General features: G+C 38.7%; 4 protein-coding genes across 5 annotated transcripts; 2 read left to right on the top strand and 2 right to left on the bottom strand.

Annotated features, from left to right (window-relative positions):
• The first annotated feature begins 657 nt into the window (after positions 1-657).
• LOC131021106 (uncharacterized) lies at positions 658-1259 on the top strand. Its single transcript, XM_057950196.1, has one exon. It carries the CDS (start codon positions 702-704, stop codon positions 1257-1259), a length of 558 nt encoding a protein of 185 aa, XP_057806179.1. The 5' UTR covers positions 658-701.
• Positions 1260-3405: 2146 nt separating this feature from the next.
• Positions 3406-7179, bottom strand: LOC131022090 (uncharacterized). The gene is made up of 3 exons (XM_057951483.1): positions 4386-7179; positions 4202-4301; positions 3406-4116 (listed from the first exon to the last, which is right to left on the bottom strand). Exons 1-3 carry the CDS (start codon positions 6953-6955, stop codon positions 3406-3408), a joined length of 3381 nt encoding a protein of 1126 aa, XP_057807466.1. The 5' UTR covers positions 6956-7179.
• A 2322-nt stretch (positions 7180-9501) lies between these two features.
• LOC131022089 (uncharacterized) lies at positions 9502-12181 on the top strand. 2 transcript variants are annotated; one of them, XM_057951481.1, is made up of 3 exons: positions 9502-9767; positions 9946-10027; positions 10652-12181. In XM_057951481.1, exons 2-3 carry the CDS (start codon positions 9971-9973, stop codon positions 11849-11851), a joined length of 1257 nt encoding a protein of 418 aa, XP_057807464.1. In that variant the 5' UTR covers positions 9502-9767; positions 9946-9970; the 3' UTR covers positions 11852-12181. The 2 variants fall into 2 exon arrangements, with proteins under 2 accessions (XP_057807464.1, XP_057807463.1); XM_057951480.1 differs by having other exon boundaries at positions 9613-9756.
• Positions 12182-13856: 1675 nt separating this feature from the next.
• LOC131022088 (transcription factor PIF3) lies at positions 13857-19913 on the bottom strand. Its single transcript, XM_057951479.1, is given in 11 exon segments — positions 13857-14255; positions 14927-15044; positions 16148-16657; positions 16868-16933; positions 17231-17296; positions 17389-17484; positions 17559-18044; positions 18046-18486; positions 18488-18692; positions 18793-18966; positions 19445-19913. Coding segments are annotated over 10 exon segments (2085 nt in total). The 5' UTR covers positions 18879-18966; positions 19445-19913; the 3' UTR covers positions 13857-14244.
• Between the last annotated feature and the right edge of the window lie 959 nt (positions 19914-20872).

The raw sequence follows: 20872 nt of genomic DNA, 5'->3' as shown, positions 1-20872 counted from the left end.
TGCTCTGTGTCAAGCACGCTTAACTTTGAAATTCTTTTCGAGTGATCACCAGTACAGAACACTCGTATTATTGATATATCTACATCTATTAATTCATTTAAATGCTATATACTCACTCATATAATTATAATCTTTGAATATGTGGAGATAATACCTGAAATATGTTGTTAATTAGTGAGCGAGTTCGTTTCGGTCCTTATTTTTATCGTCGGTAAAATATTTAATTAATATTTAATAATTAATTAATTTTTTTTTTAACATTAATACACCAAAAGTGTTTTAATTTGGTTATTATAATGTGATTTGAATTTATTTGTTTATGTTAAATGCAATCATCATCATCATTGCCATAAATATATAAAACATATATAGTTTTAATAAGGGTTAATAGCCGGAAAATACACGAACTATTTTCAAATTTGCATATTGCACATCACCTTTAAAATTAGCTCCAGAATACATCACCTTTTAATTTTGTTGCAAATTGCACACGCGTTGACCATCACCTTGATCGGTGTTGACGTGGCACCGGAATTTTCAAACGTGGACTCACCGGAATTCAAAACGACGTCGTTTTGAGTGAGTATCAATTAAAAAAAATGAAAAATCGTTTTGAGCCCTAATTCATCTTCACCCTCCAGGACCTCCTCCCTCACTCCAGCGGCGCCTCCTCGTCGCCACCTCCCTCACTCCCCGGCGATATGGTTGTGGCATTAGGTCCGGGAAAGTTCTACGGCAGCAGCCTGCCGCGGCCGCGCTTCTACACCGACGTCAAATTCAACGAAGAGAGGGTGGATCCGCCGCCCTCCGTCACGGATCCGCTCATGGCGTGGGCGGAGGAGGCGCACTGGTCCATGGGCGGCCTCAACGTCAAGCGCCACCGCCTCCAGGGCCGCATCGAGGGCAACGTCGAGAGCCTCCGCGTGCAGCGGGAGCAGATCTTCAAGAGATCCCCAATTCCGAATAAATCCGTCAAAAAACCGGCCGCCTCTCGCCGCCAGGAGGACGAGATCGATAAGACTCCCTCCCCACCGCGCGCTCCGGTGGCGATTAAGCGGCGCCGGGTGGTCGGATTGCTGGACGAGGACGAGGAAGAGGAGGTGGTGGCGGCGAAGAGAGGCCGCGGTGGTGGAAGATTGGGGCTGCGGTGGTGGCTGCCGCGGTGGTGGAAGATTGGGGCTGCGGTGGTGGAAGATTGGGGCTGCGGTGGTGGCTGCCGCGGTGGTGGAAGAGAAAGGGGGAAAAGAAGAAATTGGTGAAGGGAGGGAGGAAGATTGGGGCTGCGGTGGTGGAAGATTGGGGCTGCGGTGGTGGAAGATTGGGGCTGCGGTGGTAGCTGCCGCCTCTGGAGTGGCTCGCCGGATTCTGGAATGGCTTGTGGTGGTGGAATGGCTCGCCGGTGGTGGAATGGCTCGCCGGAAAAGTAAAGATTTTTTTTTATTTTTTTTTAATTCTTCAAATTATCAAAACGACGTCGTTTTGCTCACGTGGCTTGCCAGCGTGTAAAAAAAGCCACGCGGTTGTCCATGTCATCGTCGGTCAAACTTAAGAGTTGCCGGAATTTTCGCCGTGTGCAATTTGCAACAAAATTAAAAGGTGATGTATTCTGGAGCTAATTTTAAAGGTGATGTGCAATATGCAAATTTGAAAATAGTTCGTGTATTTTCCGGCTATTAACCCTTTTAATAATTAAAGCACTTGAAATATATAGTTCAATAAAACATAAATTTGAAAAGAAAGTGCAAATGTAATTTTGTTTGAAAACATAAATATATAGTTTTAATAATTCTAAGCATCATCATCATCATCATCGGCATCAGGCCCTGGAGGTGGCTGAGCATTATACATCCTCATAAACGCCTCCAATTGAGCCATGCGGTCCTCCATCTGTTGGCGTTGTGCTTGCTCTGCCGCCATGCGGTCCTCCATCTGTTGGCGTTGTGCTTGCTCTGCCGCCAATCGCTCCTCCAGCGTGGAGATCCGTGTCTCATAAAGCTGCTGAGACACCGCAGAACTGCCCGTGCTGCGGATAGACCCCCTACTAGCCTGACTCTGCCCGGCACTCCCGACGCCGTAGATCCGTGACCTATCAATTTGCACCACCTCCAAATACACCTCGTCTAGCCGCTCCTGTCGTCCTGTGGCAGCGGCCAGTCGATGAACCTCGGCCTAATACATACATAACAATGCATAATTGTTAGAAAATAAATACATTCACTAAATATTTGAATAAACTTAAACACTTACGTCAATTCTAGCATCTCTCTCCGACGTATAACTTCCGTCGGCGTACGTGTGGAGGCGGAGGAAGGTGGCATAGTTCGGTGCATCCTGGGGAGTACCAGGATCCAAGCTCTGTAGATGCATTTATATAAGATAAATAAGTTATATTAGTCAATATATTAATTTAATTTATATACGTAATTATTTGTTAATTACATACCATATACTGCTGCAGGATACGAGTCGACTGGGACCCGCCCACGTGCCTACTGATCCCTGTACCCTCCCCATCGGGCTCGGACATCCGGTTGGCACGTGCTCGATTTGAAACAGCCTCAACCTCGGGCTGATGCCAGTAATCCCGGAGTCCAGTCCAAAAATCGGGAGTCATCCAGACGGGCCTAGACATCTCTCTCCCTTGGCGGATACACTGCTTGAGATCTGTCTTGTAGTCGCTCATCATGTCGGAGTACCTTTTGCGGGCTTTTGTCTCCCACATTTTCCTCACGTCACGCTCATCATCGGGCTGCCACATAAACTCTTTCTGTTGAAAGAAAGAGAATTAATTTAATATAAAACATTTTAACAATTTAATATGATATATTTATATGTATTATAAATTTAATTGTACCTGTAATTCATCAAAAAATTTATCCTTCATCGCCGGGGGCGTCAACTTCCATGTGTACCCGCCTGGGTTTTCAAACATCTTAAATGTGCTCGTGCAAGCTTTGGACAGGCCAGTGGGCTCCAACAAAACACTGTGTACAAGTAATTTTGTCACTTAATCATGGTGTACGAGAAACAGTAATTTTAACTAAATACTTACCCAGTCGTAGGATGCCTCTGAAATACCGTCCTCCCATCAGGTGCCTTAACCTCTCTCTCTCTGATAGCGGCAGCTGTAGGGCCCCTAGGCCTTCTAGCCCGTGAACTACTAGAAGCCTGGGGAGTCTCGGGAGTCCCAGAAATATGCGTCCCAGACCCATCAGATGTATCTGCTGTAGCTTCTGGCGCATTAACGCCAGATCGCCCCTCAAATCCCAAGAAACCTCGAGAGGTAGACATGATGCCTGTTGCATACAATTAAATTAACAAATATATAGCGAAACATAACATTAACAGTAACTAACAAACATAACAAATTTGCAATCAAATTCAACGTCATCTGTGCATTTACATTTATTCATAAGCATCACTACTATCATCATCACTATCGTTAGATGTCAACGGGGAATCATCGTCTTCTGCTTCATCGTCATCTTCAATCTCAACGACTCCACCGAGGGGATGAAGGAGAAGTGGTTGTTCAATGCCTACACTTGTGTGAGTAGGCATAATAGTAACCACTTCTTCTTGAAATGGTTGATCTAATGTTGATGTAGATGCTGCAGTAGACACTTCAACCTTTGATCTTGCGTTGACTTTGCATGCTGACCACCAATTTTTCTTTGATTGGTTCGTACTGGGATAGGGACAGTAAAACACTTGAACTACTTGACTCGCCAAAACAAATGGATCATACTTCTTATATCTTCGTGTGTGGTTCAGTGAAACTAACTTGAAGTCTGTATCAATAGAAGTTCCCTGAGCCGACAAGTCAAACCATTCACAGTTGAACAAGACTGTCTGCTTAATTGGATACCCCGGATACTCCAGCACGCAAACCTCTTGCAGACGCCCATAAAAGTCTAGCACATCTCTATCACTACCATAGACCGAGCCTTTTATGCAAACGCCACTGTTCACAGTCGCACTCTCTCTATCATGATCAGTTGTGTGAAACCTGTAGCCATTCACGAAATAGCCGGAGTATGTTTCAATCTCCCTTAATGGTCCAGCTGCAAGCGACCTAATATAAGGGTTCAACTCGTCGTTACAAGGACGACAAACCTGTTTCACACAAATATCATTTAAGTTTGCTAGCCAATTTTAGAGTAAGTAAATGTATATTTAACATAAATTTATCGTCTCTTACGTAATGGTTAAACCACACAATAAACTCGTTGTGAAACGCGACTTCAAACTCTGCATCAGTCATGTAAGGATTTGCATATCGTTTTTCCTCCTTGAAGATCCTTGGATACAAAGAATCAAATAAATATGTTAACACCTATATATGATGAACACTTCTTATACGTAAATTGAACGAGAATACTCACTTGCTATATGTCTCTGCAACCTCTGCACAATTGCTCAAAATATACATGTGTGCAGCAAGCCATTCGCGCTCATCCATGTATCTCTTCGTCCCTCGGCCAAGTGAACGCCCAATAGGTTTGAATATGGCGAGACAAAGAGGATCATCATTTTCAGCAACGGGCATCTCAATATTGCGAGGCAAAGTTGTCCACTTTGTAGATATTTGATCTTCAAAGTAAAACGAAGAGAAGGTTGACATTTCTGCAAGTAAGTATGCATTGGCGATGGACGCCTCAACCTTGGCTTTGTTTTTTATATGATTTTTTAATGTCCTCAAATATCTTTCAAAAGGATACATCCACCGATATTGCACTGGACCAGCCAATCGTGCCTCATCTGCCAAATGAACTGGTAGGTGCTCCATTGAATCAAATAAACTAGGAGGGAAGATACGCTCAAGTTTGCAAAGAGTAACAGCTATCTTCTCACTCAGTATTCTCATGTCATATATGGCCACGTTGCGGGATGTTAATTCTCTGAAGAAGAAACTTAACTCTGTAATTGCCTCCCAAACATTCTTAGGAAGAAGTTCTTTAAATGCAACAGGCAGAAGGATTTGCATGAACACGTGACAGTCGTGACTTTTCATGTTGTGCATCTTCAGGGCGTTCATGTCAACGCATCTACTAATATTTGACACGTACCCATCGGGAAACTTAAGACTCTTGATCCATTGAAGTAAGATCTTCTTCTCTTCCCTGTCAAGCGTATAACATGCTTTCGGATACCCTCGAGTTCCATCCACTTTCTTCAACTCTTTCCGCTTGCAGAAGGTGTTCAATTCTTCTCTAGATTTTTCTGTATCTTTTGTCTTCCCCTTCACATTCAGGACAGTATTAAACACGTTATCAAACACATTTTTCTCAATGTGCATGACATCCAGATTATGTCGAATCAAAAGATGTCTCCAATAGGGTAGATCCCAAAATATGCTTTTCTTTTTCCACCCTACATCTTGATATTTGGCGAGTTGAGCATTCCTGCCATCGAAGTCTTCGGTAACCTTCACGAAGCCTAACCCCTCGATTTGATTCAAGATTTGTATTCCTGATCTTTGTTCTGGTGGACCAACATTGCATGTCTTATTCCTCAAGAATGAAGTTTTGTTTCTCCTAAACACATGGTTAGGAGGTAAGAACTTCCGATGATTATCAAACCACGATTGTTTTCCACTCATCGGCAAAGTGAATGCTTCTGTATTCTCCATGCAATGTGGACATGCCAATTTCCCAGCTGTACCCCACCCAGACAACATAGCGTACGCTGGAAAATCACTGATAGTCCATATCAGAGCTGCTCGCATCTGGAAATTTTGCTTCAACGATATGTCGTAAGTGTTCACACCAACCTCCCACAGAGATTTTAACTCGTGTATCAATGGCTGTAAGAATACGTCCAACTTCATCTTTGGGTTTGATGGGCCAGGCACGAGGACTGTGAGGAACATGAATTGTTCTTTCATGCACAACCACGGAGGCAGGTTATACGGCGTGACAATAACTGGCCAAGAAGAATATTGACGCCCTGATTGTGCAAATGGGGCAAAACCATCTGTAGAGAGGCCCAATCTCACATTTCTGATCTCATCGGCGAATCCAGGAAAGACTGAATTCAAATGTTTCCATGCCGGAGAGTCAGCCGGGTGGCGCATTATCCCATCGTCTGTGGAGGTCGCATGCCACTGCATATGTTCAGCAGTTGCAGGAGATGCAAACAATCTCTGCAATCGGGGCGTCAAGGGAAAATAGTGCATCTGTTTGGCGGGCACTTGTTTCTTTCTGCGACTCCCAGATGCACGCAAGCTGTCCTTATATCGTGATTGGTCACAGAACATACAACTATGTAGCTCACTAGTTTCCCCCCAATACAACATGCAGTTATTAACACAGCAATCGATCTTCTCTACTGGCAAACCCAAACCACGTAGATTTCTTTTCGTACTATAGAAGTCTTCTGGACAGTTGTTACCCTCTGGTAAAGCAACTTTCATCATCGAAGACATCTGATTGTAAGTCCTCTCTGACATGTGGCTTTCAGTCTTTATGCTCATGAATTGAGTCATCCAACTTAATTGTGTGTACGTGTCACATCCTGCGTACAATGGAGTATCCGATGCATCCAACATGTTATAAATTTGTTGAGCGTCATTATTGGGCGGCTGCTCCAGATTTGGAGGATCTTGATAATTACTAGGTCCAGCATGGTCATGCACCATCCTTTCATAGTTATTGTATAATCCATCATCCTCATTCATTATAGCATGTTCTCTCGGCATAGACAGCGGTGCTTCCCCGTGACAAACCCAAACTTTGTAATTCAGGACAAATCCACGCCTACTAACATGTTTTCTGACCGTAGGTACATCTAAATACGCTTGATTCTTGCACTTCTTACACGGGCACCTAATGTTACCTTGTCCATCTGTGTACGCCGTTTGATTGAACGCCCACTCAAGGAAAAACTCAAGCCCCGTTTCAAATGCGGTACGATCATTGTATCTCGCGTACATCCACGTACGATTATCACTCATTCTTGCAAATTCTAATTGAAAAAAACAAATAAAATATAATAAATTACTTGAAATCTAACAAAATTTCGACAGCATAACCCCACTATCCTAACTACCAAGTGCTCGACTCTACCAGCAACTATAGTGACCATAGTGGTCCTAATTTACTAAGCCTATACTAGGTCTACCCGGCCCCCCAATGTCGAAGCAATAATACAATACAAATAAAAGCAATAAAAATCATGGTAATTAAATTAAAAACAATCATTTGTAGGGAGAAGATCCTTAAGAAATAATCAATTTCTATCCCAAATGGAGAAGATCCTTAAGAAATTGATTAAATCTATCCCACAATATATATATATATATATATATATATATATATATATATATATAATATAACATTTCATAAACACATAGCACATAACATTTAATTTAACAAAATTATCCAACATATATAAATTATTCTAACAAACAATTCTTAAACTAATTGATTAAAATTAATATAATTTAAAATTAATCATGCTTCATAATTTAAAATTAAACTAACAACATATATTAAATAGATTAATATAATTTAAAATTAATCATGCTTCATATAATTTAGTTATAAACAAAATCAATTATAAATTAATTAACTATATATAACAAATAAATCTATTTAATTAATATATAATTAAATACATAAATAAATTCATAATTAAATAAATAAATAAATAAGAGAGCGTTCGGTGGTGGTTTCCGGTGGGTGTCGTGAAGAAGGCGGTGAAACGAGGTCGTCGAACTACAATAAATAATATAAGTGAAAATTATATAATTATATATATATAATTAAAATTAATGATATATATATATATATATATATATATAGATCTAGAGAGAGAGAGATACCTGCTAGGGTGGCGGCGGTCGGCGGCGGTGGCGAAGCAGCAGCAGGCAGGGGAGGGGGGGTGGATTTTCGTGTGTGTGTGCGGCGCAGAAACTGAAAAAAGAAGGAACCCGCTGCCCTATATTTAAACGGTTACCGACGGCAAATGCCGCCGCTAGCTAGCGGCGGCAACTTTGCCGCCGTTAATTCTATAAAATAAATTATTTAATGCGTATTTTAATATTAACGGCGGCGTCGCCGCCGCTAGCTAACGGCGGGGAATTTGCCGTCGGTAGATGGCCGGTAAATTCGAAAGTTCGGGTCGCCTGGACTGCCGCCGCCGTGCCGCCGTTAGCTACCGACGACAAAATAGCCGCCGGTAGTTTTCGCCGGTAAAAACGCGTTTTTTTGTAGTGTCATAAAAATCAACGATTTGACAGCTATCAGTCAAGAGTACATGTGACCGGTGGATGGCTAGATCATGTGTCCGCCTGGGCGGACACATGATTTCACCGGGCGGACACATAATTTGGGTGCTAGACCATGTGTCCGACCGGTGAAATTATGTGTCCGCCCGGGCAAACATATGATCTAGCCACTCACCGGTCATATGTACTCTTGACTGATAGCTATCAAATCGTTGACTTTTATGACTAATAGCTGTCAAATCGGTTTACAAATCGGTCAAATGTGTAAGACTTTCACAAAAAACCAAGCAAACCCATCAACATCAAAGGGTATAAAATAGGTATTTCACATAATTAGGGCATAAAATACTTAAGTTTATAAAGTAAGGCATTTTTCATATACAACATAAGGAATAGGGCATTTTTGCCTATTAACACTATTGATTTTATTTCTAATAGTAAATATATTTGTAACACTTATAATAATAAGTTATAATTATTAAGTTATTTTCAAAATTTGAGTGTCCCTCAAATTCAAGGCTCCTAGACCTTCGCTCAATCATTTTTATAAAAGGATCGACCTTAGGGACAATTCGAATCGTAATGACACTTTCTTTTAAATAAATTAAATTTTTTATAAAATCAAATGGCTTTTTGTTGCTGGTTGAATTGGATAAAATAAATAAATGGAGGCGAATGTTTTTTTTTTTAAAGATAAAATAAATAAAATTAAAGATCAAGAAGGAGTACAATGGGTACTCAAACCCGTACAGACTGTGAACACAACGAACAGACAACAATCGAAAGAGAGCTCAGAGTCACTTCGACAAACAACAATTAAAAGAATCCAACAACCAATCATCGGATGAGTAACAAAAACTATTGGAAAAAAGAAAACTTTCAACCATCTCCACTTACTAATGATGATACCATTCACCGTTTTATCAATATTCAAGACTTTCGTTATGGAAAACTCTTTCGTTCTTTTCTTTTCAAATCTTCTAACAAACATTTTGTCAAACGATATCACGCATCAGATTATCAGACTTGTTTCCGCCTTTCTCGATAGCCTCGTAGAATGGAGTACTAATCTTGTCTAATTTTATTAATCGAACGCCCCTTATATGACAGGTATTAAGCACTACTAGCTACTAAAAATTTAATTTAATCCGATAATTAAGCATAAAGAAAGATGGCCGCCAACAATAAATTCGAATAAATATGAAGAAGCATCTCTAATCCAATTTAGGGCTGTTCATAACCGACAAAATCAGACAACTGTTGAGCAAAAAAAATATTAGACCGTTACGCAAGAATGGTCCCATGATAAAGCTTGTCACTTTTGCAATGACAGCGCCTACTCCCTAATATTTGTTTCACAAAAATTCAAGATTTTCCAGTGTGGCCAATCGATTCTTGCTGCTAAATTATATATAATCATATTTACTCACACAACTTTATTTTTTTAAAATTATATTTTTATTATTGATGGCAAGCTGAAGGATTTCCACTCACTTGGGCTGACAGATCATCAAGCATGTGAAATTGTATATGAGTGGTGTGGTTTTTTTCTACTCTGTGTAGTGTGTTTTGCTTTTAAGCCCCCCTACCCCCCCCCCCCCCACCCCCCCTGCTTTTGTGGTTGTTGCCAACCATCTCATTCCTTTCTTTTTCTGGTTTTTGTACTTGTTTTTCTTCTCTTTGTTTGCTCAGTATCTTTTTTTTTTTGCTATCAGCTTTCTTCATTTCCATCATTAATCCATGGCTAGTGAGACTGTTGCTGTTTCCTCAGATCATCCTGCCCCTTCTGAGTCCGAGGTATGTATGTGTTTATGCTGTTTGTTCCTTCAGTTCTTGAAATTAATACACATGTTTAGGATTTTGTGTGTGTGTGTTAATCTTGATGCTGTTTTGTTAGTTGAAAAGACTGTATTTTTAGTTGGCTTACTTGGATTAGATTATTATTGAACAGAAATGGTTAGAACAGTTCAAATCAGCAGTGGAAACCAGAAATCATGTTTACCCCTTTTGCTGCTAAACCTACAAATACATCACTAAATTTACTTGTTTCTTTTGGTTATTGGTTGTCGAGCTGCCTTTTTTGCTTATTACATCATGTTTGCTATCCTTGAATTTATGTATATCTAGTTAATAATCATGGTTGAAGATTCATCACTCCTTTAGTCTTGGCCATGGTTGACCTAAACTAGGATTGTCAAAGCTGCAAGAATGGAACCTAAACTGCAAGAATTCAGAAACAATCATGATTCAAACACTGCAAGAATGAAACCTAAACTAGCAATCCTCAAAATTGATAGACTTGTTGGTTTTGTGGAGCCGTTTGAGCTTCCCTCCTTTGTTCTTTTTTCCAATTTGAATTTCAGTTGATGATTGTCTCTTGCCATAAAACAGATGCTTAGATTCTCATTCTTTTATGTGCAGGGATTTGAGAAAGAAGTGGTGAAGAAAATTGAAGCAGAAAATGATGCTTCTCACCCAGCAAAGGAAAGTGTGGAGAGTAAAATAACTGAGGAATCAACATGTGAAGCAGAAGCAAAGATAGAGGAGAAACAAATTGAGGGTCATGATGTAGCAGAAGAGCCAAAAACTGTGGCAGAGGAAAAGATTGAAGATAAGGCAGTTTCTGCTGAGGATGAGAAGGCGGCTCCCGAGTCGTCAGCTCAAGAAAAGGTCGATGATGACAAGACCGTTGAAGAGGAATCAACTCAAGAAAAGGCCGAGGACAAGAAGCCTGCTGAAGATAAGGCAGTTTCTGTTGAGGATGAGAAGGCGGCTCCCGAGTCATCAGCTCAAGAAAAGGTCGATGATGACAAGACCGTTGAAGAGGAATCAACTCAAGAAAAGGTCGAGGAAAAGAAGCCTGTTGAAGAGGACAAGAAAGTCGAGGATGTTCCAGTGGTAGAAGCACCTCCGGAGAAAGCAGAACCCGTGCCTGTTCTTGCTGAGAAGCAAGTGGAGGAGAAGTGTGCCGAGCTTAGTGAAGGGAAGTTGGAGGAACCAGCAAAAGTTGCTGATGTGCCGGAGTCCTTAGCTGCTGAGGTGGTTGTTGAGAACAAAGGCGAAGAAACGCCTGCCCAAGTGGTGGAAGAAGCTGCTCCTGCTGTGGAGGAGGCGGTTGAGCAAGTCGAGAAAGGGATTCCGGAATGTTCTGTTGACAAGGCTGAGGATGCCAAGTTGCCAAAGGAGGAAGAAACTAATCTCTCTGAAGCTCCTGCTGCTGCCCAAGTAGAAGAAAAGGAAGCTGTATCTGATCTGATTGATGAAGGGAATGTAAAAACAGAGGAGAAATCCACTGAGGCTGAGAAGATTGAACCAAAAAGTGATGATGTGGCTGAAGAGAAAAGTGTTGTAGCTGAAGAAAAGCCACAAGATGAAAAGGCATGCGAAGACGAGGCTACGCCCAAAGACATCAAATTGGAAGAGAAACCAGTTGATGAGACAGCAAAGGAGGAGGCTAAGTTGGAGGATGTTCCTAAAGAAGGCGTGGCGGTGAAGACTCAGAAGCAATCTCTTGTGAAGATTGTGAAGCAGTCGCTGGTGAAGGCGAGGAAAGCGATCATTGGGAAGTCGAACAACTCAAAGACGCCGGCTGCAGAGCAAAAGGATGGTGCCAAGGCTTGAATGAAGTGAAGATGGTGGTGATGTGGTTTGTTTCTTTGTGTGATAAGTTGCAGTTTGTGAAGGTTTGTGTCTGTGTATGTCTGGTGTTGGATTGCTTGGCTGCATGAGTTGTTGCAGTGTTAGATAATATATTCTACTAGTGTCATGCTAAATATATTATGCAGACACAACAAGGTTTTTTTTTCCCTTTTTCTTTTCTTTTTTTTGTTTTTCTGATATAATGTTTTATTCATTTGTTGGGTTTGTGTATTTATGCGATGCAATATTCAATTTATTGGTCCATGGGTGTAAATACATTTTATTTTAGTATTGACTGTTTTCAGTATTAAAGTTAGTGTTGTTCCATTTTTTTAAGTAAATCCTGCATTATGTTGTCCCAATTTATGACTTATACATTAATACTCCCTCCGTCCTCGTAAAAAATACTACTCCCTAATTTGTTATTTTAGTCCGTACTCATACATGTATTTAATCTATTTTTGATAAGTTTTCGTACTCCATTCACAACATATTCAATCACTTTATTTTCGTACTTTTTATAAGGACGGAGGGAGTAGTAGATTCTGTTGTACAAGAAGTTTTTCACCGGCAAAAAATTAAGAACTAGAAATGACTTTATGATGAATTTTTAAACGACGCGGCATCGGACTTGGATGATGTGGCATATCTAACAGCAGGGACTAGAAATGATGTTGCTTTGTTACATACTCTTTTTAAAATCTTACATTTCAATTCTTTTTTGTTTGGGTAAAATTATTTTTTATTAAGATATTTAGATTTAGATTTTCATGCCATTTATTTTGGGCCCTAAATGTTATGAGTTAATTGACATGTCATATAACTTATCCATGTAACCACAATGCATTGCCACACTATTTAAATTTTTTATCAGAATTTTTCATCGTGGAAAAATTCCAAAAAAACAAAATAAAATTTATTATGTATTTTGAAATAAAAATAAAAATTTATGGAAAAAACCAAAAATTGACAATTTATTATAATTCTAGATCAAATTTCCTCTATTTGAAACCAATGTTCATGTAATAAAAGAAGTGTTGTAATCCTCAAAAGTCTAAAATCATTACTCCCTTCATTTCAATATCATTGTCCCAAAATTTTTTAGCACAAAAATTAAGAAGAAAGTATAAATTGATTAAAAAAAAAAAAAAAGTGCTACGATCAATATTTTTAAAGGATAATGGAATAATAAAAATTGGTAAGTGAGACAATCATAGTTAAACGAAGGTTGTATTTTAATTTTTTTTCTACATAGACATTAACCACCTCCTACACGACTCACTCTTTTACTTTACATAAAGAACTGGCTTTAATATCTTCTTTTTTTTCCCTATTTTCTTTACAAAATAAGTGACATAATACTTTTTTGTTCCTTTAATGGAGAGATAAAGGGTTTTTAGGTCTTCTCTTTTTCTTCTTTTTTTTCTTCTCCTTAATAAATTGCAGTTTCAAAGCCAAAAGATGTAGCAACTGGATAATTAAAAGTAGCAAAATTACACCTTCAATATTTAAGAAAAAGAATTATTCTATAAGTATAAAAAAATACACCTTCAATTTAATGCAGTCTTTCACACTTTTCTCTCTCTCTCACCAAAAGATTTAACGCGGCCTTAATCGAGTATGATACTCCCTTTGTCCACTAAATAAAATCTCATTTGAGAATAAACACGAGTTTTAATAAAGTTGTTATAAATAAAATAAAGGTACAATTTGTAAGGATAATGTTAGTACAAAATAAAAAGAAAAAAAAGTACATTATTAATTAAAAATGTAATAAAATACACTTTAAGAAAAATAATCAAAAAATTTACATCGTTGGGGAATAATGAGAGAAGAACAACAAGAAAAAATCCATAGTTTTTTTTTTTTTTCTTATATTTCTAAAATGAAGCAAACAGTCACATTATCTCCAATACACCACACACGAAGATCAAAACAAACAACATTCGATGGTAAATTCAACAACATAAGTACTAAAAAAAACATATTTCTTCTCGAAGAAGTATATATGTAATTATAATTCGAAAACAGAAACTGTATCAACACAGCTAAAACATGTATCTAATCAGTAATCACCTTATTTACCAAGAGACCTACTCCTGGCACTGCTCAACCCTCACAAAACTCAATTCTGATTAATTAATATACAATACTGTCAGAGGGTTACAGATATACATACATATATATATATATGTGTGTGTGACTTTGTACTGAAAAAAATATTTCCAACCCTGTGCAATTTGTAGGTCATGTAGCTCATTCGACGACCACTACAAAACTCGGGTCATTTACCTAAGTTCATGTCCTACCAGGCGAGCAGAGGAAGACGTCGTCAACAGGGGAATGCCATTCGGCCAACACTTCCACGCCTCCTGCTAATCGCACCCTGAATTTATAACAAACTGTGAGCTACTTGAAAACAACATATAAGCTGTCTAGGGGCTTATAAGCGACTCTTGTAAAGTGTTTGACAAAATAAACTGATAAACAGCTTATAAGATGTAAGAACACGCTACAACAGTGTATAAGCTCCCCAAAAATAAGTTTCGCAAACCCCCAACTTATTTTGTTATAATCTTATTCTTATAAGCAATAATCATGTTACAAGAACAATACTACTATAGTTTGTTATTTCCATTATATATCCTTCCAATTTCATCTCTCTTTAATTTTCTCTCTCGAACTCAGATTTCCTCTCTCTCTCTCTCTAGTTTATAAGCTCAATTATCCAAACACTTTGACAACTTATAAGCTCTTTAGACATTACTTCTTCCGTCCCCCAAATAACTTCCTAGGAGGGAGGGGCACTGGTTTTAAGACGAAAAGGTGAAAAGGTGAAAAGTAAGGGTAAATGTGGTATTATTAGTGGTAGGGTATAGTCCACAAATAGAAAGGATCGTTTTTTTGGAGACGGGCCAAAAAGGAAAGTTAGGAAGTTATTTGGGGAACAGAGGGAGCACATCTTATAAGTTGTTGGAGCTTATAAGCTCTCTAAAATAAGTTTAGACAAACACCTTCTAAAGAGAGAAATTTAGTCGAGATATCTGTTGTGCTGACCTGGTTCTTTGTTAATGTCCGTAGTGGTGGCAGACAAATGAGCTGCAGAAGATCCCGCATCTGTGGCCCGTTCGTTATCTTGCACAGCAGCACATTGATCTACTACTTCTTTTGTAGGCTGCAATAGAAAGAACATTTGAATAAGACAGCAGAAAGACTTATTTACTTTCCTGAGGGGAAGTGAGATATGAATATAATTAGTGATTAGTTTAAGATCAGTTGAAGCAGAGTTCAACAGATGAAGTTCAATCATGTTAATGATTGGCGGAATTTTCAGGGACAAGTTTATCGACATGTGGTTTGTTTGATAACTCGAACGAACTAAAATGTCAAACAACTGTTATTCGCACATCTCATCAAATCACTTGGCTAACAGAAGAGAATTTTGCTCATCTCTAGTCCCTTATCTTCACCTTACAATTTACAGTCAATAAATCTATTCTTTTTTGTTTTTAGGCCACCAAAATAAGCAGACAATCTCCTATATCAATAAATCCGTTTCCACTACAAATTCATCCTTATTTCTCGATTTCCTTCAGGAAAATCGAGATGATAGTCCAGAAACGGCGAATCTTTCTGGTGTAGTAAATGATAACTTTCTCATGGCGAAACATTATTCTTTGCCTCTACAGAAGCCCTTTTGGAGGCATATCCAAAGCTGAATTTTTAGTAAGGTAAGGTTTCTATAAAAAAGCTAAGGAATGAAGATGATAATCAAAACAAGGTGAGACATGATCAAATACGAGAACAACACAGACTATGCTAGGGTCCGTACAAGTAAGCTTTTCAAAGCATGAAGCAGAGAAATTGGACAGAATGATACAAGTCATCCTTTTCCCAAACAAACTCAAAGTCGAGGGCTATGAATAAATTCACCAGCTATATCAAACTCAATGACAACCAAGAAGGATGTAATCTCATGAAACCCCATATACTAGTTGATTTCTGGTTAGGTATAAACTTTGACTCTATAAATTTGACCAAACACAATCGTGGAAAAGCAAAAAATACCAAACCAAAAGTGACATAACCAAAAGAAAGGAAGAGAAGCGTCACGAAGATCTTTCAGGTAGCATAAGCAATTTTAAAGTAATGAATGCAGATAAATGAATGATAGTTCTCTTTCTAAATCTAAATTAGTTTCTCATATCTTCCCAGAAAAATATGGCTGAATCCAAAAACTTCCTGGCTCATAATATAACAGAATGCATGAAAACAAACCTGATTGGATTTGTTGTGGACTGAGCTCCTAGCTTCCGCACTGCACATTGACTGTGAATTCGTGGTCGTCACTGGATCCCCGGACTTCATAATTTGAGATGTACTAAGAATTTCACTGTTACTTCCATTCCTCAAAGCACTTGATCCCATGGCAGAAGTTACAGGAGGGCGCGGAGCTAAAGGAACGAACGGTGGTTTTGTGACTGGATTGGGAAATGCTTGACCAGGATGCCCAAATACTGGATGGTTATGGCCAGGCATTCGCTGGAAATTGGCGAGCCCCAGCATTGGAGAAGAAAAGTGCGGTACTTGTAGGGGAGGAACGGGATACATAGGACAGCCAGAGGATCCACCATTCATGTCTGGCATACCCATCCCAAATGCCATACCCATACCCACTCCAATGCCCATTGGTTGGAAATGTGGAACATGAGCAGGATGCATGTGTTGCATTCCTGTCGGAAACATCATCGGAGGAGGCATACATAACCCTGAACTCATGGACATAATCTGCATAAAGAGCAACAAAATAAGAATTAAAATAAACGAAATTATCTTTTGAAAACATGGATTGGGGTAAAGCATCAAATCCTGTCATCTGAATCGGAATTGACACTCCTCTTAAAATGTCCTCAGGCAGGGGTTACGAGAGAGCGTGTGTTAAGAAGTTTATTCTTCTGAAAAAAGAAATAATGTAATGCTTGAAAGACTTCACCTTACCTGTACTTGTAGTTGGAGGGTCTTTAGATATTCAATGGCTTCGTCGAGCATTGAAGCTTTATCCACCTGACAGTAAAAAACAGAGCAATCAAAACCAAAAAAAGGAAATAACTACATGAAAAGGAAACTTCTTGTTGGAGTTCAAAAGCTCATGAAAACAAGAAGACCAAATGAAAGAAGGTCGTGTTGAGGGGTGGATTCAGTTTCTGTAAAAGCAAGACTTTCTAATAGAATAACCCTCGAAACGTGAACCAATATTATACTGAACGCCAGGAACTCAATCTAAACCGACTAAGTTGACCTTAAGAACTTAATGAATTATGGTTGGATTCATCACGAGCTAGAAATCTCAGATCTCGTTACCTTATTGCAATTTGGTATGAGTTCTTGTAAAGCACGCATCTTCTCATTGATCCTATCTCTCCGTCTCTGTTTACACATTATAAACGGAGATCAATCTATGCAAATAGAGAGATTGAATCCACAAAGACAGAAATTGTTGGCCAATGATTCTTGCTCACCCTTTCAGAAAGATTATGCACTTCTGCAGCTCGGCTTCTCTTAGATCCTCGTAGACAAGTTGCTTTCTTGGCATCAACAGATTCAGTTTCAACATCCTGTCCATTAAAAGAGTAAGATAAATCAATAACTAACAGAAACCGAACAATTAGCGTACTTTCTCATTACTTACATCACTCCGGCATTCGGACTCCTCAATATCACAGAATTTTCTTTTAGAATGTTGTGTTTGTTCGCAAGAAACTCTATCAGCACTGTTTCCAGATCCCACAGAAGAAGAAGCAACCATAGGCTCAACAATCCTCTCACCATCAGGGGCTCCTTTTGCTGAACTTTCGTTATTACTTAGAATCAGAGGCTTGTCGTTCTTGATGGAAGTTTCTTTGAATAAATTATCAGCTCTTTCCAGAGGTTCCTTAATCACTTGCTCTCTAGAACCTACCACGGGAAGCGTACAAGAACCATGGGAGTCGTTGTCTTTTGGCATGCTTTTAACTTGCTCGATGCGTATCGATTTGACTGGATTACTACAATTGGCTTTATCCTTAGTTTCAACCCTCTCCACAACTGATGATACTGACATAGGAATCCCATCAGAGTTTGAGAGGCTTCCTTTGGCAAGAGCAGCTGGTCTTGAGAAATGGGAGAAGTTCAGGAAAATTCGAACAATTAGCAGGTGGTGGAATACTACGCCTATCCATCACCGTACTAGCTGAGCCATTAACTGTATCTCTACTTTGACCTGGATTACCGAATACAGAATCCAGATGGTCACTCGAATTATCAGTGACACCAGATCCTAAGGCGTCTGATGTCTGGCGAAGCTGTTGAGGCAGCCATGAACCAAAAAGACGATCTTTAGAAGAAGATCTAGAAGGGACCTTCACATTACTAGCCCCACTCTGCGAATTATTAACGGCCTGTTCGCAACTACTTCTCTTGTCCGCTGATACAAAGCTATTCTGCATAGACGATCCATGAGCCGTGACACTAGATATATGAGGTAAGATCTCGGAAGCATAATCTTGCCCTAGAGCATCATCAATGGGATAACTTAACCACGGAGCGATCTCATCATCTTGACCTAAATCGATGTCCCCCTGAGGGTACCACTGGCACCATATCATTCATGATAGAATCAACTCCACCAAATTTCCCATACCTTGCAGCGGTAGCAGCATCACGAGCTTTAGACGTGTTCGACAATAAATTGTTAAGAGTAGGGCTTCTTGTAGCCCTACTGGACTGGCCTTGCATCACAACCTGGCCATTCTCCCAAACTAGTTCAACTAGTTCATTCCCAGGCCTAAACACAAGATCACCAAAAATAGCAATAAAACAAACAATAACACCAAAACCAATAAAAATGATCATATTCGATTAACTTAGAGCTGAGGAAGCCTTACCTAGATGAGATATCGGCCGGAGCCGGTTTCTGATGGCCAGATTCAAGTTTTCCTCTAGCCATTCTCAAAAACTCTGAAAGAGGCATTGTGGAAAAACAGAACTTTCTCTGAAACTCTAGCAGCTTAATGCTATTGAAAAAGGTCCATGGTTGAAAGAAATCCCACCAATATAAACTGTGTGAGCCAGAATTACATCAACAAAGCTTGAAATGACATCCAAACCAAAAACAATCAAAATTTCATGACACCATAACTCCATAAATGAGGAATCCACCTAAAACTACAAGACATTTTTCTGTTTCAAGATAGCTACAACTAAGAGTACGTAAATAGAAGGGAAAAAGGAACAAACAAACAAGTAGATATATTATATTAGTGTAAGCATGTCTTAATCAAGTTAAGTCTAAATCAGAGTAAAAATACTTTGGATTTCCAATCGCAACTCATTAGTTTAATACACTAGAGCAGAAACACTATATATGTATATATAAATGCCAAATTGAACTTGTTTAATTCAAAATTTGAATATTTTCCTCAATCCAAATTCAATCATTAGCAGAATAATAACCCACATGAAATTTTCTTTAAATTATTCAACAATCCCTTAACTTCACATACTAAATTAATTAACCTTCAAGAAAACAAAACCCACCTCCAAATAAAATCTGCCAGAAACTTTACATCCCCCAAAAGATACAATCTTTTCTCGGGATGTTTCCTAGTATCTATCTTCAAAGATTTCTACCTTTCTTTACCCTTTTCCCTTTGCCTGTTTGGTGCATTATTTACTCCTTTTCTCAACGTGAGCTATGATGGCTTTTCTTGAATCCACCAAAAGATTTTGCTAATCCAATGCTTACCACAATTAATCTTGGTTAAAAGCTCAATCTTTCACCAGCCAGCTATTTGGTTTGAGCTTCGAGGTTTCAAAACTAGGAGTATAATACATTACCAATTTACCATATATGTGGAGAGAGAGAGAGAGAGAGAGAGAGCGCAGAAATATAGGGGCTCCTAGAAGTCGGCGCAAGGGGTGCTAATTTAGTGGTGGCGGAGCAGAAAAGCAAGAAAAATTAGAGGCAGTTTCGTTTATATATGCAGAGATTAGCTTCCCCACAAAATTCCCAATAGCTTTAGACCTTAGAAGAAGTTTTTAATAAGAGAATATTACGTGCCAAAATAAAAATATGTCAATATTATTACAACAACTCAAAAAGAAAAATATGTCGAGATTATTGAGACGAAGAGAATACTAAATTAGGAAATGGATTAAAATAAAAATATATGCGTATTAAATTGTGGGGGTGATGTATTATTTTCTTTGTATTAAAAGAATGGAAAGAAATGGCTTTTTGAGCTTTTCAATATTGTTGTTTAATACTTTATCGGTCCCTCAAATAATTTCATATTTTTTTTCTTTTTGAGTCATTTCTCAAATAACTTTTCTTTCTATTTTAGAATTATCCCATCACTTACTCTATTTACTTTTACTTTTCATTTTTTCAACATTCACAATATTAATTATAATACATTTTCACCATTTTTAACACAAATTAATACTCCCTCCGTCCCCAAAATAAGTTCCTCTTTGGGGACGGCACGGGTTTTAAGGAAAATGGTAAAGTGTATTGATAATGGAGAAAAATACTCCCTCCGTCCCGCTTCAAATGTCTCCTTTCTTTTGGGCACGGAGATTAAGAAATGTGTAAAAAGTAGATAAAGTGGGTATAAAGTAGATAAAGTGGGTTGGTGGAAATTATTTAAATATTAGGTATAGAGTGAGAGTGTTTTGCCAAAAAGGGAATGGGTCATTTGGAGTGGGACAGCCCAAAATGGCAAATGGGACATTTAGAGTGGGACGGAGGGAGTATGTTATAATTAGTATTGGGAGTGGTGAAAAGGTGAAAAAGTGTTATAATTAGTATTGGGAGTGGTGAAAAAGTGAAAAGTAAGAATAAATAAAGTATTATTAGTGGTGTGGTAGTTGTCCAAAAATAGAAAGAAAGAAAGAGGAACTTATTTGGGGAACGTCCCAAAATGGAAAAAGATGAACTTATTTCAGGGACGGATGGAGTATAAT

This window comes from Salvia miltiorrhiza, chromosome 4 (genome assembly GCF_028751815.1).
Source record: "Salvia miltiorrhiza cultivar Shanhuang (shh) chromosome 4, IMPLAD_Smil_shh, whole genome shotgun sequence".
NCBI lineage: Eukaryota > Viridiplantae > Streptophyta > Magnoliopsida > Lamiales > Lamiaceae > Salvia > Salvia miltiorrhiza.
This window is presented reverse-complemented; position numbering and strand designations above follow the sequence as displayed.

What these genes read in the sequence shown, in the direction of transcription:
- LOC131022089 (XM_057951481.1), top strand. Translation starts at nt 9,971, where the DNA reads ATGGCTAGTGAGACTGTTGCTGTTTCCTCAGATCATCCTGCCCCTTCT. An exon ending in CTGCCCCTTCTGAGTCCGAG is followed by an intron (nt 10,028 to 10,651) that starts GTATGTATGTGT and finishes TTTTATGTGCAG; the next exon opens with GGATTTGAGAAAGAAGTGGT.
- LOC131021106 (XM_057950196.1), top strand. Translation starts at nt 702, where the DNA reads ATGGTTGTGGCATTAGGTCCGGGAAAGTTCTACGGCAGCAGCCTGCCG.
- LOC131022090 (XM_057951483.1), bottom strand. Translation starts at nt 6,955, where the DNA reads ATGAGTGATAATCGTACGTGGATGTACGCGAGATACAATGATCGTACC. An exon ending in GTTGCAGAGACATATAGCAA is followed by an intron (nt 4,302 to 4,385) that starts GTGAGTATTCTC and finishes TTTGTATCCAAG; the next exon opens with GATCTTCAAGGAGGAAAAAC. An exon ending in TTGTGTGGTTTAACCATTAC is followed by an intron (nt 4,117 to 4,201) that starts GTAAGAGACGAT and finishes TGTGTGAAACAG; the next exon opens with GTTTGTCGTCCTTGTAACGA.